The following is a 16,500-nucleotide window of genomic DNA, read 5'->3' as shown; positions in this document are numbered from 1 at the left end:
CAGATGGGGAGCTGCAGATCGCCTTTCAGGGGGGTGCTGGGAAGAGGAGTTCCAGGAGGGAGCTCCAGTACCGGTGGCTGCCAAAGAAGGGGAGCACTTCTCCAGTGGGGGAGGGGGAGCAGCACCCAAAACGATAGGTATGGGTACTGAAGGGGAGGGGGAGAGTGAGGGGGAGGGTGTGGGCGTGGGGCGAATGGAGCGGGGCTGGGAAGAGGAGGGTGTATGAGGGGGAATGGACGTAACTGAAGCAAAAGTAGAGGTTATAGTCACGGGATGGAGCCGGTCATACTTTCGACAAGCCTCAGTGTATGTTAGTCAATCTAAGGTCTTGTACTCTTGAATTTTTCGTTCTTTCACATACACCGGGCATGCTGGTGAGCATGGAGGATGCTGCACATTACGATTTATGCACACTGGCAGGGGCACAGGCACTCCTCTCATGGAAGAGGAGCCCACAGTCACAGCAGAGGGGATCATTGCTGCAGCAGGAAGACGTGTCCAAACCATAAGCATTTAAAGTATCTCATTGGTGGTGGAATATAAGGTTTTACATCACACTGATACACCATCACCTTGACCTTCTCCTGGAGGGGATCACCCTCGAAGGCCAGATAAAGGCGTCTGTATCGGTGCGATTGCTCGCTGTACACGGCATATAAATCGGACTCCTTGTCAGTTTGGAGAAGAAGACCCCAGTGGAAAATGATGCCCTGTGCCGAGTTCAAAGGTTCGTGGGGTGCAACGGAGACTGGGATGTCACCAAGTTGGTCACAAGCATGCAGGGTTTCAGATTGGGCAGCAGATGTCTTTATGAGAAAAAAACTGGACCACGTTTTACTCATGGATTCCACTTCACCATACTTATCTTCAATTGTCTCCACGAAAAACAGAGGCTTGGCCATGGCAAAACTTTCGCCATCTGTCCTGGTACAAAACAGGTACTGAGGTTTCAACCGAAGCTGGCGAGCTTGACACTCTTCCCAGGGGGTGGCCAGGGAGGGGAAGGCCAAAGGATCAGAAGGAGTGTCATGTCTTCTATTACCCTTAGAGACAGCCACGGAATGGCTTCATGCTTCATGTGCAAAGCGTCCGCCCTGTACCACCCACTCCAACCATGGGCTCCCCCCGTGGACACCACCCAGCCACAGCAAGGGCTATTTGGCACGGCAGCCATTGCCAGGAGTTCTGATGCCCCAAAGTGATGAGCATCGACTCCTTGGCATATACCAGGCGTTAACAGCTCAAGTATTAGCAGTGTGATCCCTGTGTTGTCAGTGGGCTCAGCCAAGTGGGTACTTAACAGTCCCACCACACAGACTGGCTACCGTGCTAGTGATCTAGCAGGAAGGGGCCACGGTGCAAGGGGAAAAGGGAGGGGAGGGGAGAGATGAGCCTGCTCCATGGAAACTAGATTGGGAGTTCATCCCAAAATGGCTCACACTGAACGGAAAACATTGGAAATGGAGGTCAAACCCCAAGGGGACCAAAAATGCCGAAAAGGAGATGGAAACAGCAAACTAAACAATGGCACATACCAAAACAAAGCCAGGAGGATAGGCAGGTCGATATAAAGAAGTTCACCAAGAGGGAAACGAGGGGGCAGGGAGAAAGGAGCATTTACAGGGAAGGAGAGGAACAGGGACGGTAATGCAGTCTGGAAAAAGGAAGGAGACTGCAATAGCTCGGGGCCCCATGCCTGCCACACACACACACACACACACACACACACACACACACACACACACACACACAAAAGGGACTGTGAGCCCCTGGGGAGGTTCAACACTTTATGCTGACAATAATAGTCCATTGAAACCAGTTAAACACCATATTGCCAACAATAAAATACATATATGTCCAAGACTCCTATGTTCATGAAAGATTACTGAATGGCGAAATTACATTGGAACACACAGATGAAAAGAATGGGTTGGGTGATCTTGTGATAAAGCCACTTTAACAACTTCCATTTGCAGAGATTGGGATGCTGAAGTCAAACAGCAATTCTTGGTTTATAATAAATGTTTGGACGTTCACTGTAAACTACCATCCCACGACATTCTGCAATATCTTTGAATTTCATAAAAAGTATTTGTAATTTGTTCTGTTAGTCATCAGTTTGTAATAGTCTGGAAGTAAATCTTTCTTAAATGAAAGTATTGCTTGAACTTAGTACTTCCGCAACAAATTTTATAGTTTACATAGCCGAAAGTTCCAAATTGTAAATTAACTGTTTATTACAAAAATGAAATTTCATTTGACCAAGAAATAAGTTTCTCTATTGGTACAGTGGTCAACAGAGTATTTGTATCTCAGTTCAAGTGTTAATGATGAACAAAGCTACCATATGCTCTAACTGGCCAATGAAGACTACTATAGACAGTTTCCTAACCACAAAGCAGTAGGACGAGAAGTTTTTATACATATTTCTCACAAACTTAATAAGACTTGTTCAATTTCCTGCAGACACAGTGAATGGACACATGTACAAGAGAGAGTGAGCAAGACATTATTTTGCAGCTGTCGAGTTAACACTCGTAGATACTCCTCTCTCATCTTTTCCTATTTTTCATATAATTCTATTTTTTTTTGATTATTTATTGACAATGGAAATGTTTACAATATTTACGAGGATTTTATGGAGTCCACTTCCTCATTTTTGACAATTAATGAAAGGATGACTGAACTTAAACATGGCCATACTTGAAACTTCCTGGCAGATTAAAACTGTGTGCTGGGCCGAGACTCGAACTCGGGACCTTTGCCTTTCGTGGGCAGAGTGAAAATCTCATTCTGGAAACATCCCCCAGGCTGTGGCTAAGCCATGTCTCTGCAATATCCTTTCTTTCAGGAGTGCTAGTTCTGCAAGGATCGCAGGAGAGCTTCTGTAAAGTTTGGAAGGTAGGAGACGAGGTACTGGCAGAAATAAAGCAGTGAGGACGGGGCGCGTGTCATGCCTGGGTAGCTCAGTTGGTAGAGCACTTGCCCGCGAAAGGCAAAGGTCCCGAGTTTGAGTCTCAGCCCGGTACAAAGTTTTAATCTGCCAGGAAGTTTCATATCAGCGCACACTCCACTAAAGAGTGAAAATTTATGGCCATACTTATCTCAAAGTTGATCAAAATAAAAGGAATCCCAAAACTGCGACCACAGATGAAAACGGAAGTACACATTATAGTGTAGTATCAGGCAACAAGTGATTAAATGTGCATGAAATGTTTCACAGAGGAAAAAGTGTTACATTGTACCGGGTGATCAAAAAGACAGTATAAATTTGAAAACAGAATAAATCACGGAATAATGTAGATAGAGAGGTACAAATTGACACACATGCTTGGAATGACATGGGGTTTTATTAGAACCAAAAAAATACAAAAGTTCAAAAAATGTCCGACAGATGGCGCTTCATCTGATCAGAATAGCAATAATTAGCATAACAAAGTAAGACAAAGCAAAGATGATGTTCTTTACAGGAAATGCTCAATATATCCACTATCATTCCTCAACAATAGCTGTAGTCGAGGAATAATGTTGTGAACAGCACTGTAAAGCATGTCCGAAGTTATGGTGAGGCATTGGCATCAGATGTTGTCTTTCAACATCCCTAGATATGTCGGTCCATCACGATACACTTGCGACTTCAGGTAACCCCAAAGTCAATAATCGCACGGACTAAGGTCTGGGGACCTGGGAGGCCAAGCATGACGAAAGTGGCGGCTGAGCACACGATCACCACCAAACAACGCCCGCAAGAGATCTTTCATGTGTCTAGCAATATGGGGTGGAGCGCCATCCTGCATAAACATCGTACGTTCCAGCAGGTGTTTATCAGCTAGGCTGGGGATGATGCGATTCTGTAACATATCGGTGTACCTCTCACCCGTCACGGTAGCAGTTTTGCTGTCCAGCATCATCTGTCAAATATTTTGTGACCTTTGGTTTTTTTTTTTTTTTGTCTAATAAAACCCCATGTCATTCAAAGCATGTGTGTCAATTTTTACCTCTCTATCTACATTTTCCCTGGTTTATTATGTTTTCAAATTTATACTGACTTTTTGATCATCTGGTATATGAAACATTAACAATGAAAAGGATTTGGCGGACGTCGATTGCTACATTTGATGAATGCTGAATAAAAGCAAATGAAAAATGAATCCCTCTGCACCATTTGGACCACTATAAAAAACTTTATTTTGTGAGGCAAAAGCATTTCTTGCAAAAATCAAAGCAGATATCAAAGCAGTGGAACAAGTCAGTGGCCCTACACCAAAAAAGAAGGAAGGCCATACACTACGAACCACCAATTTTGACAACCTTTGGCACACCAGTCAGGGTGTCACTTGAAAACATCTCGTGTGAAAGGTCACTATGCTTCTTTTTTAAAAATTTCATGATGCAGGATCCATTTTGAACCAAGGAATAGTTAGAACACTAGAAAATGAGGAATTTTTTTCTTATACAGCAGGTCCATATCTAATAATTTCAGAGAAACTGAAGCATCAGTGATTTCAATCTACTGCAAATACACTCAATGAGGGAACACCCATGCAGGTTGGGTGGTGGTCAAGTGGTATCACGTCATCAATTAGATTACAGTCTTCTATGGCCATGATCACACTTTTGGATACATTTTTAACTAAAGATCCAGAGTGTTCTACAATATCAGTTGTCAGTTTTCAATATTTCACATAATGCTGTCATACACAGGGTATTGTTGGACAAACTTCCAAGAGAAAAGTCTTCATAAACAAACAAAGTTTGTTGCCTATTGGGTGGGCAACATGAGCATACTAGAAAATGACATTTATCCCTTACATTTGTTTGAGAGAATTTCACTAGCTTTTCTCCTTCTAAGAGGAATACTATTTTAGGGATTGTCAAGGTCTCCAACAGAGAAAAATGGATGAATATCCCAGAAACAAAAAAACAAACAGAGAGATAGAAACTAGCAATAATTATGTGACACTTTTGGTCATATTTCAATCTTCAGAGTTCCTCAAAAAAGATAATATTACGAGACAAAAAAAGTCACCAGGGGGGAGGGTGGAAGGAGGGGGGAGAAAGTAAAAAGAGGATCAAAAACGTATCATGAAAAGTTCTGAAGCACATATGCTGATTATTTGCATTCTTGTTCAAACAAATTTCGGGCTTGCAGCCAGTCATCGATTAATTCATTGCATGATATTTTGACTGGGCACCTGTGAACCATCAAAGACTGACGAAGACTTGCTCCGTTGCACCCTATATAGCACGCTGCGAGTATTCCACACATGCGTCAAAATTCAAGTTGAAAGAAGGAACAGACTTCTAGTGGCAGTGCCCTCGCTGGTGGAACCTTGAAACTCCACTATCCTCTGTGTTAGTGCTTGCCACAGCCGTTGGCGCACTCTGCCGTCTTCAACTAGAACAAATCATAAAGATGACGGGGTTCCCTGCTCTGTGCAACTGGTAGCCACTAACATGGTTCATCAGATTTTCCGCCAACCGTATTTATAAGGATTCTTTAATAATGGAGTCCCAAAAAGACGTAGCTGTGGTCAGTATCTCGGTTCTATCATACTCAGTTGAATGTCCAGTTGACAGTGTTTGGCAATAGCGGACTTACTTGGTTGCAAAAGGCAAGTGGAAAATCGATGTTCAAGGATTCTTGCTATTTTAAATGAAATATTGCCCCTAAAAGGAAGAAATGATATGGATTTTGCCGATGTGTTCTCCTCTTTAACCACTTCCTGATACTTGACTTTAACTGAAAGTGTTCTGTTAATGTGCTGGGGGGAATATCCCTTCTTTCTAGATACTGTATTTAGGTGGGTGAGCTCTTTAGGTAAACTACTTATATCTGAGACAGTGTGAGCTCTGCATACGTGTGTTTTAAAAATGCTCATAGTTTGTGACGGGTGACGTCAACTTGACACTCGCAAATACAAATTGGTATGAGTGGGCTTACGATAAACTGAATGCCCCAGTGAACCATCATCGTTCTTTCGTCTAACCAAAACATCCTAAAAGGGTAAACAACCATCTTTTTTTTTATTTTCATGGTGAAAGGATCAAAATGCTCTATAAAAAAAGGTTGGCCACCAAGGGAGACAGGAGGGCTGCCTATGCCGAACACTGTATTTCCATTGGACAGTCAATAAATTATGATAGAACTGTGATTCTAACCACAGCTACATCTTTTCGGGGCTCCCTTACTAAAGAATCTGGGGAAATATACCTGGCAAAAAATTTGATGAACTGTTATAGCTGCTACCAGTTGGACAGTGTGTGGAATTCCATCATCTCCACAATTTTTTTCTACTGAAGAAGACAGAGTGCACCAATGGACACAACGAGCAGTAACACAGAGGACAGCTGAGTTCCACGGTTCTACAGGCGAGGGGGTTGCTGATGTGACGGGTGGTCTGTCTGGTAACTTCAAATTTGATGCATTTGCAGAATACTCGCAGCGCGCTATATAGGATGGAATGGAGCAGGTCTTCATCAGTCTTCAATAGCTCACGTGAAGATGACTGGCAAGTGCTCAGGCGAAATATCATGCAATGATTTTTTGTTTGAACATTCTATTCGCCATGAAAGTTTTAAAATTTACACATTTATTCTTGTACACGAAAGATTTATACTATTCAGAATCTCAACAGTTAATTTTTGTGGAAGAAAAAAGAAAAGAAAAGAAATGCAACTAGTGGTTTTTGTGTGTGTGTGTGTGTGTGTGTGTGTGTGTGTGTGTGTAAGGTCATCTTCCGGTCAAATGCTTACATGTTCACTAGTTGTCCTGTTGTGCCTGTCTGTGACTCAACATCTCCGCTATATGGTGAGTAGCAATCCATCCTTTTCATAGTATTGTCATTAAAAGGAAAAAAATGGTTCAAATGGCTCTGAGCACTATGGGACTTAACATCTGTGGTCATTAGTCCCCTAGAACTTAGAACTACTTAAACCTAACTAACCTAAGGACATCACACACGTCCATGTCCGAGGCAGGATTCGAACCAACCACAGCGGTTACGCGGTTCCAGACTGAAGCGCCTACAACCGCACGGCCACACCGGCCGGCCATTAAAAGGAGCTACTGATATTTATACCAGAAACAGTATACAACTTTATCTAATAGTGGCACTTATGTACGAATAAGCACAAGTAATGACAGATTTTGTGGAAGGGTCGAATGCTTCATGAAACATGCACATTTAATTTGTGGAGCCTCCTTCTATATGTAGATCTACACCAAGTCATTTATCAATGAGTGGAGAAAAGCTAGTACTCATCTATCTGCCTGCTAAGTAGTGCACCACTGTTCCACTGAAAATTCATAGCTTCTCTGTTCCCTGCAAATATTTGCCCTCAATAAAATGAAATGAAGTAATGAAATTTATTGTAGATGGCCCAAATTTCTGAAAAGGGATCTATATATGCAAAGGAAATTACTTCTGTTCCGCTGATGTATTGTACCTACTTGATCTAACTTGTCCATGTCGTAACTGTATGTTATCAAATTTACAGCATAAATTTTGGAAATTTTTTCCTCACCATTTGACCTCATGAAACTGCAATTACAATAAACTAATTTGATTACTAAAATGCAGTTTAGGTAAATTAAAAGCATTACTTGTAACAAATATAATACTAATCGAGAGTCAAGAGAATATCACATCACCTAAGAATGTGTTTCATTTCATTGTCAAATGATGAAGGTTGCACTGTTTCTTCATTTTAGGACTTTAAAAAACACAATTAATGGAAAATAAACAATTTGTGTGTTCCAGAATTTTGTGCAAATGCTCCTAACACTTTATAAACATGTTACAATTTAAGTTTCTGAGCCATTAAAGGAAACACTATTACACAACACACTAGGGTTGGTGTTTTATCTCTAAACAACATCTATGGTTTTACTTTTAAACTGCCACAAACTGACTGTTTACTTACCCCAAGCATTATAAGCAGAATAATCTCCAGACCCAGGAAGTGATGGGGCTACAATACAATGGTGTAGTTCCCCAGAACTGTCGGTAAATACCCATTTGCCTTTAACATAAGCAGTACGAGTTGCTTCAGCCAAGGCACTAACAGTATCTTGTGTTTCATTGTCTTCCTCACTACACAAATGATTGGTACTGAATTAGAAGATTGTTGTCTACATCCACAGTGAAACTTAATAATCACTTTGCAATGTTAAGAGTAACGGGATGAAATATTTTTGTGAATACTGCCATTAGTAATATACACTGGGCTACTACACTGAAATTCGGAACATTTTCTTTCTTTATAGCATTAAATAACATCAATAATTTATATTGCTTTATGACCAATGAAAGAAGAAATAATTTGAACATTTCAGCCCCTTATTACTACAACATTTTAAAAATGGGCTTTTGAAAGCTCATTTTTTTTTGCATGATTGTCCTCAATTTGCTGCCCTTACACCAGTAATTCTTATACCTGGATTCTTCTTTACAAATTCTTAGGAAAAATTTGTGAATGGCATATTCTAATCTATTACATTTCACTTGTGTGACATGAATGAATAATAAAACAAAATATGGGCACTTTACTGAAACTGTGAAAGATATTTACTGCTTTAGAAAGCACACAGTTTTATTGAAAGCACATTAAATGGTACTAGTTGAACTGCACAATATGTTAAATTCAAGGATAGAAGCCTAGAAAAATATGATAATCCTTGTGCCTATGGATATTAAGAGCCATCTATAAAATTAATTTTCTTTTAACATTGTAAAAAGTCAAACACAATGCAGGTTACAATTAAATGAAGTTAATGCTGTAATTGCTTTTTGAGTGCTGCCTCTGTTGATGAGCTGTTACCTCTGAGCTGATGGAACTTGTGCTATGGGGAAGATGTACTGCACAAGTTGCTGTATGCTTGATCTTATAACGTGCTTCAGCTCATCTTGAATTTTCTGCAAGGACTGACGCCTTTCTTCAGCATCTTCAGATAAGTTGGCAACAAACTGCTGCAAACGGCAGACACGCTCCTCATATCGTGGCAAGCGATCTGCTCGCTGCTTGTTTGTTTCTATTAAGGCTGCTACGTCATTTCGGCCTAAAACATATGCCTACTGTCAACTAACTATTTGAAATACAACATTAAACAAACAAATAATGAAGTCCAAGATTTCTGGCTTTAATCAGAAATGTCTGATCAGGCAGATACAAATTACCTTGGACTTATGCAAACTTCCTATGAGTGTTCCAGAACACCAAAAGTATTGATGACTGGAATGGGAAGAAATTTTAAATTTACATGTCTGTTCTGATGTATGAACTGGAAAGCTGTGTTGTCATCTCGCACTTATGTAGTGTTATTACTAGGTAATGACAGGAAGGATACTTGACATTTTGGTAATATGCTCAAGAAGCATCAGCAGTCAAGGCACAAACTCACTGCATCTTCAACATATTGACTCAATAATGTGTTAATAAATCATTTGCAATAAGACACTAACTTTTGGTATTTCAAAGAATATTTCTTTAACTGTGAAGCAGAAACTATTTTTTCTATTTCTGCCCATTTAATAGCATGTTATAAGTAAAAGATGGTGGTTAAAAGACTTAAAAGCAAGAGATGTCACATTGATCCCTTAAGCTAGGAACACGAGTTCACTCTCGCATACCTTACGTTTAAGTGCTGGCAATAATCCAATAATAAAATTCACCACCTTCAGTTTTATAAGTAACACTGTACTTCTCTGCCATCTGTTGGCGCCAAGTGGCACTATTCGGTCAACTAAATGTGTGGATAACTATGCTGGAGCACAATTAAGATCTTTGTCGAGAACTGAGAGACGGGAGAAATCTTACGTATCAGTGAACTTTATAGTCATTTTATGCACAGTTTACCTTCACATGTTCTTATGTCTTTGGTACTTAAATGTGTTATTAATTACCACAATTTGACTAGTAACAATTTTTCAAGAAAATCTTTGGGATAACAATTAATTGAATTTACAGGAGAGATTATTAGACTGTGAAACAAATAAGTCACATTTTAAAACACTGCAGCACATTTCCGATGTATTTATAGCAGTTGTCAATAATTTGTTCACATTTTCCCCAAAATGTCTGACTCACTTGAAGACTGAGAACATAATAAATAAGGCAACTAAAATTTAAAGTCACAAAGCAGAGCTTTATGAAGGAGAAAATAATGATTTTGGTTTGATACAATTATTTCTCTAACTTTTTTGTAGATAATTTGGATGATATTTGAATAAATGTTTCTTTATAATATTTGCAGCAAGTATGTTTCATTTTTCTATTCCAGTAAAAAAAAAAAAAAACAACCTCTTATTGTCTATGTATTTTAACATCTTAAAAATATGAAAGTAAATCAGGAAGGAAAACATATTTTAATTTGCAACATGCAAACTACTAAGAACTTGGAACTACACTTTTAAAGAACAGATTTCAACAAATTACGATCTATTACCAGCATATCATCCTGGCATCAATGGACAAGACATTTCTCCATAATTTTTCTTTTACTATTGCAGTTTAACATTTGTGAATGAGAAGAAACGACTTTGCAACATCATCTTCCAGATGTAGAAACAAGCCTAACAACTTTCATTTCAAAGTGATAGCCTGCTACACAAGTGTCTAAGAGGAAGTACTGAGCAGACACTTGGGGAAGCACAGATGTGAATAAAATGAGAATAATTTGAACTTAAACTTGGTAAAAACAGAAATTGTTCATTCACTACAAAACAATCTGCACAATGTACAAGTGAAATATGGTACACAAGGCCTGACCAAACAGTGCTCTGTGGACACAAACACTCCATCTGGGTTCCTGCCTAGAGTTCCAAGCACAGTGGCGAGTGGAGCTGAGGGACGAGGAGGGAAAGGAACAGGAATGCTAGAGCTTGGCAGTCATCTTGCAACAAGTCAAGCAGTTTGCTGGCAATACTATTATGTCAAATCAGATTTATGTTCTGCATTGGGAATACTAAGGCATCCACTCATTTGTCAAAAAAATGTGGTAAAGCCACATCATTCAATGTGGAAAGGGAATCGCTTTACTTTTCGTATAGTTTGAAAGCCATGCAAAAGGGTGGGGCATTACACTATTATGAACTGGAACAACACTCACTGGAATGTCATTACATCAGCCACAAAGTCGATGTAATGCACTTGTCTTTTGACGAATGAGTGAACGCTGGCTGAAATGAAAGCAGTGACTAGGGAAAAACTGAGTTACAGTAAGTGGGGTAGTCACAAACTCTCTTATGGTTGACATCAATTATTTCAATTCCTAAGTCTCTTAAAGCAAGGTGAGAATCATTTGGTAACTGAAATGGCAGACAAGATTGATGATAGCAAACAAAAACTGGCCAAGTGCATATAGAACTCGCACATTGCGGGTTTCCAACAAACTTAATAATAAATATAATGAACAATGGGAAGTCCAGGTCGGAATATCAATAATATTGTGAGAAGGATAGTTTGCTATTCACCGTAAAGATGACACTTAAGTTGCAGACAATTACAACGAAAAGACTATTACATAAAAGCTTTCAGCATAAGCTTCTTCAGAAAAGGAAACTGCACAAACATTCATACGAGCACGCAAGCAGTCACATGTGTGTGAGGTGTACTTGCTTGTGTGAACGTGCGTGCATTTTTCTTTTCTGAATACGGCTTTTGCTGAAAGCTTATATGTAATAGTCTTTTTGTCATGCCCGTCTGTAACCCAATGTGTTATTGTTCCAGTAAGTAGCGATCTATCCTTTTCATAATATTGTCATTAATTATGAACAATGGTATAAATAAGTCAACTATGGAATCAAGAGTCTCAGCAATTTTCGCCTGGTATCAATAATGGCAAGATATCTGTGGTGTCACCGCCAGACACCACACTTGCTAGGTGGTAGCCTTTAAATCGGCCGCGGTCCATTAGTATACGCCGGACCCGCGTGTCGCCACTGTCAGTGATAGCAGACCGAGCGCCACCACACGGCAGGTCTAGAGAGACGTCCTGGCACTCGCCCCAGTTGTACAACCGACTTAGCAAGAGATGGATCACTGACAACTACGCTCTCATTTGCCGAGACGATAGTTAGCATAGCCTTCAGCTACGTCATTTGCTACGACCTAGCAAGGCGCCATAGCATTTGATATCATTTTATATTGTGGTTATAACATGTACCGTCAAGAGAGATGTTCTACAACTGTGGATTAAAGTTAAGTATTACACCAACTACGTACTTTATTTGCTACTATTAATTCCTTTAACTGTTCCAGACCTCACGCCAATCTGCGTGAGCTTAACGCGTGCCTTTCGGCTTCCTCTCATTGTGACTTGGCTGTCTTGCCAAGTCACAACAATATCAGTCCTACGAATTCCAAGACTTTTGAGAATGTTTTAAATTTAAGTTAAATTATATATGCAAAGTTTCCCCATAAGTCAGTATACTACATAAGAAAAATCGTATCAGTAGTTCCAGAGACTAGCCCAGACATACAAAAGAAATGAGCAGGGAACTGCAGTTCATATATCTAGCAGTGAGACCATTCAATTACTACTTGCTAAATTTCATGATTACCGGTTAATGGGAAGTATGGTTCAAATGGCTCTGAGCACTATGGGACTCAACTGCTGTGGTCATAAGTCCCCTAGAACTTAGAACTACTTAAACCTAACTAACCTAAGGACAGCACACAACACCCAGCCATCACGAGGCAGAGAAAATCCCTGACCCCGCCGGGAATCGAACCCGGGAACCCGGGCGCGGGAAGCGAGAACGCTACCGCACGACCACGAGATGCGGGCTAATGGGAAGTATCAATAGGTTTTTATGAGTGAGTTTGCAGGTATCAAAGTATGTGACATAAATGGCTATATCTTTTGACGGCACTGACTTAAATTTTTTACATCACCATGGGTAAAGTAGACAGACCTCTGTACATGACAAATTTGAACTTGATATGTCTACCTATTTCCGAGAAAAAGATGTCTCAACAGTCAGACAGATTAACAACAAAATGATCCTCCAAGGATTCTGTTTTTAACAATTGAGATACAGAACTCTGAAAATTAATCCTATGGAAAAATCCGCTTCCAAGTTCATGACATGGAACATTTTCGAGAACTCGAGACCATCATTCGTAAGCCAGGTGTGAATGCCTACATTTCAGTAATTGAAACATTTCATCACGAGTTCTGAGAGAGATTTTCTGCACGAATGCAATGACTTCAATTTATCTGTCACACAGTTCTTGCTTTTGGCTGCTAAGGTGTGAAATTACTCCCAATTTGATCTGAGACCTGAACAGTGTAGCACCTGGCTCCAATTACTTGTTTCTCCAATCCAGAAATTTAAAGGACTATTATAATGTGTTACCCCAAGAGTAATACCCTCGAAGCACAAACAAGCTGCTTAAATTATTTCAATATTCTGTCAACAAATGTTTGCACAGGTCTTTTCTTTCTATTATGAAATTGACAAAGTCCCACCAATGTTTGGATTTAAAAGACTTTAATATACATAACCACATGTGTGTGCATGACAAACAATAGTTCTAGATGTATTATATATTCTGAAATCGAAATTTGTGTATATTTATAGACAATGCAATTTAATGTTAAATTCCTGTATGTGAAGCTTTTTTTAGTTCTGTTTACTGTATTAGCACCATCTATTGTACTTTTTAAATTAAGTAATAAAGCTATTACTTTGGGGAAGAAAGGCAAAAAATGGGAAATAAACACCTGTGACAAAATGCTGCACATCAAAGTGTGATACAATATTTGTGTCTTAGAAGTAGGCACTGTACTGCAAATACGTCTTCCTAAGCTTCCCACACGTGTAGCCTTCAGCACATAAGCTGTCTCACTCATACACCTTCTCGGAATAATGCAGTAAGGGGGGAGCTGAGCAGCCTCAGTGTCCAATTCCTTGGTGCACCAGTAAAAATACTGTATATACATAAGTTTCAGTCATTAGATTGGGGGGGGGGGGGGGGGGGGAAGGGGGAGGAGTGAGAAAACTAATCAGTGCAAAACTTTTAGATGACAGGAAAAGGTCAACCTAAGCTACATCTAATGTCCATAAATATGTTCCTTGCTTGTGTATCAGACTAGACAGAGCAAGTTACATGAGACAAACTATGTGAAAAAACTTTGCATTATATGAGCCTGAAATTTATATTTCAAAAAATGAGGAGTAAGTTTTACTAAAATCTAAAAAATACTGGAAGAGACATGGGAAAAACCTGAAAAGTAAATGTTACTACAGTGTACATTTCTGGAATGACAACCATGCAAAAATTGTATAAGCCAGAAGAAGTAATGCCACAGCTATTATAACACTGTCAGACATATCTGTTACCAAATGATTCTCCAGAAGACAAGTGCACCATATCAATTTTTGACTGAGGTATGTTATGTGATTATAAAAATTTGATTTGATTGAGCAACATCTTTGTTCATTTTGAAAACTGGGATAAAGGGGGTGGAGAGGAACTTCCTCCTTTTTATATCTCATTGGTTCATGTCAAAGGAAAGTCCAAAGCTAAATTACAGAGAAACAATTGAAATTTCAATATTACGTGGGTCTTTAGGAACACCTAAATACGCTCACAGTTCATAAGAGATCCGATACACAAAAGCAACTGTCTCCAGGATTTGATTTGGCACACAGTTTGAAACTGTCAAGTAGTTTTGAAACTGCTCTCTGCCACAGAGTGAAAGACTATTGGCTTTTTCAGTAGTATGGCTTGCCTTTTTTCAGTCTTCAATATTATTTGCTAAACATGGTTTTGTTACCCACTAAATTATTATACTGCGGTCTTCATATTATCTACTATTCAAAATTATATTATACTTCAGTCATCATGTACTTCTGGAACTAAATTTATTTCTGTAATTGTGAATACTACTGATGTTTGGCTGTTAAGTTTTCATTGTGAAAGCAAAAATTATTTACTTATTTAAATGTGTTTTCTCTTGGCAGTTAGTTGAATGACTTTGCAAAGAATCTGCACCTGCTGTTTTGAGTTCATATATCTTACGCACAGTTCACTGTTTCAGTTTTTATACTTTGCGTCTATTTAAAACAATGTTGCAGAAAAGAAATGGTACGCCCCAAAAATACACAAACTTGAAAACTTCGCTGTAACATCAGACAAAATTTTATTTTTAATAATCAATTAGTGTTGCCTAACAAAATCTTTTTACACACTTGCAGCTGAAATACAGAAAGGCATGTGATATTTATTATGAAGTTTTATGGACTCGTGTTGTGAGGAAAATCACAGGTATTATTGCATACACATTTCAGAGAAAATTTGTCACTACTGAAGGATACCAAAGCTATGTTGAATTTCAACTTTTTATATTTTTAATAATATACCCAAAAAAATTTTTTTACCAATTATGTGCTTGCAAATCTGTGTGCACTTGGACTCAAGGGGAGTAGGAAATGAAATAATAAACCTAATGAAACTAAAATTAAATTATTTGTGATAAAAACACAACAATGACCAAAGTAAAAGGTCTGTTCAAAAATGCACATCTGTAAAATCGAAATCTACTTGAGCGTAACATTCAGTAATGCCTTTCTCCACCTCATGCAATGTAAGATGCTTGCATCCTCCATGGCACGCTGTTCACAAGTTGGACAAGAAATTACTGCTCAAGCATGAGCCACACTTAGGACGGCAGCCCTTCTGATGTTATCTAGGAGGTGAAGTGGGTTGTTCAACAACACACTGCTAGTTCCAAGTCCCAAGTATGTTTACTTGGATTCATGCCAACAAATACTGCACATCATTCCATTTCATTGATTCCTGCCTGCTGGAGAAATGTATTCAATGTGGGCATGGTATGCTTATGGATCATCCTCTTGAAAGGTAAACCTGTCACTGAAATGTTGACTGCTGGGCAAGACAACAGGTTGGAGAATCATGTTCCCATTCTGCACAGCCCTCAAATTACACTTAACAGTGGTGACAGGCATCTGGCTTCTATAGATAACATCACCCCAAGACACGACTGACACACCTCCTTGCTGAACCCATGGAGTTGCAGGCTTGGAACATGCATTGGTACCTGGCTGCCTACGGACTCTTCTGTGACACACATTACGAGTTTGACAAATCCTGCAATTGTTGGTGAAGAGAACCCAATGACACTGATCTTTTGCTTCAGGATACCTAAGTGTCATAATTTGTGACAGTCATCAGTTGTTATTTCTGACAGCTGGGGCAATCTTTAGCGCAGGGGTTGATACAATGTAGCCAACATAAAACTTTTTTTGAGCAGTTTATTGAATTCTTTGACCCTCTACAGCCCCCTCTATATTTTTATAAAGAAACTGCAACATCTGAATCTAAATAAGAACTGTTAAGAATAAACTGTTACATGAGATTAATAAATTAGATTAAAAGTCATAAGCATTCTGGTATTATATCAACCAGTAAATGATGAAGTGGACATTAATTCAAAATAGGTGACACAGGCTAATACATGAAGGCAAGTCA

The 16,500-nt window shown here is 39.2% G+C and overlaps 1 protein-coding gene across 1 annotated transcript in view; it reads right to left on the bottom strand.

The window, feature by feature from the left end:
- LOC126482379 (beclin 1-associated autophagy-related key regulator) overlaps positions 1-16,500 on the bottom strand; it is a 113,707-nt gene that overhangs the window by 75,285 nt on the left and 21,922 nt on the right. The window contains exons 4-5 of the mRNA XM_050106477.1: positions 8,824-9,061; positions 7,927-8,096 (exon numbers count right to left, since the gene is read on the bottom strand). Coding sequence (XP_049962434.1) covers positions 7,927-8,096; positions 8,824-9,061 — 408 coding nt within the window. The remainder of the gene's footprint in view (positions 1-7,926; positions 8,097-8,823; positions 9,062-16,500) is intronic.

This window comes from Schistocerca serialis, chromosome 5 (assembly GCF_023864345.2).
Source record: "Schistocerca serialis cubense isolate TAMUIC-IGC-003099 chromosome 5, iqSchSeri2.2, whole genome shotgun sequence".
In the NCBI taxonomy this organism is placed as follows: Eukaryota; Metazoa; Arthropoda; class Insecta; order Orthoptera; family Acrididae; genus Schistocerca; species Schistocerca serialis.
This window is presented reverse-complemented; position numbering and strand designations above follow the sequence as displayed.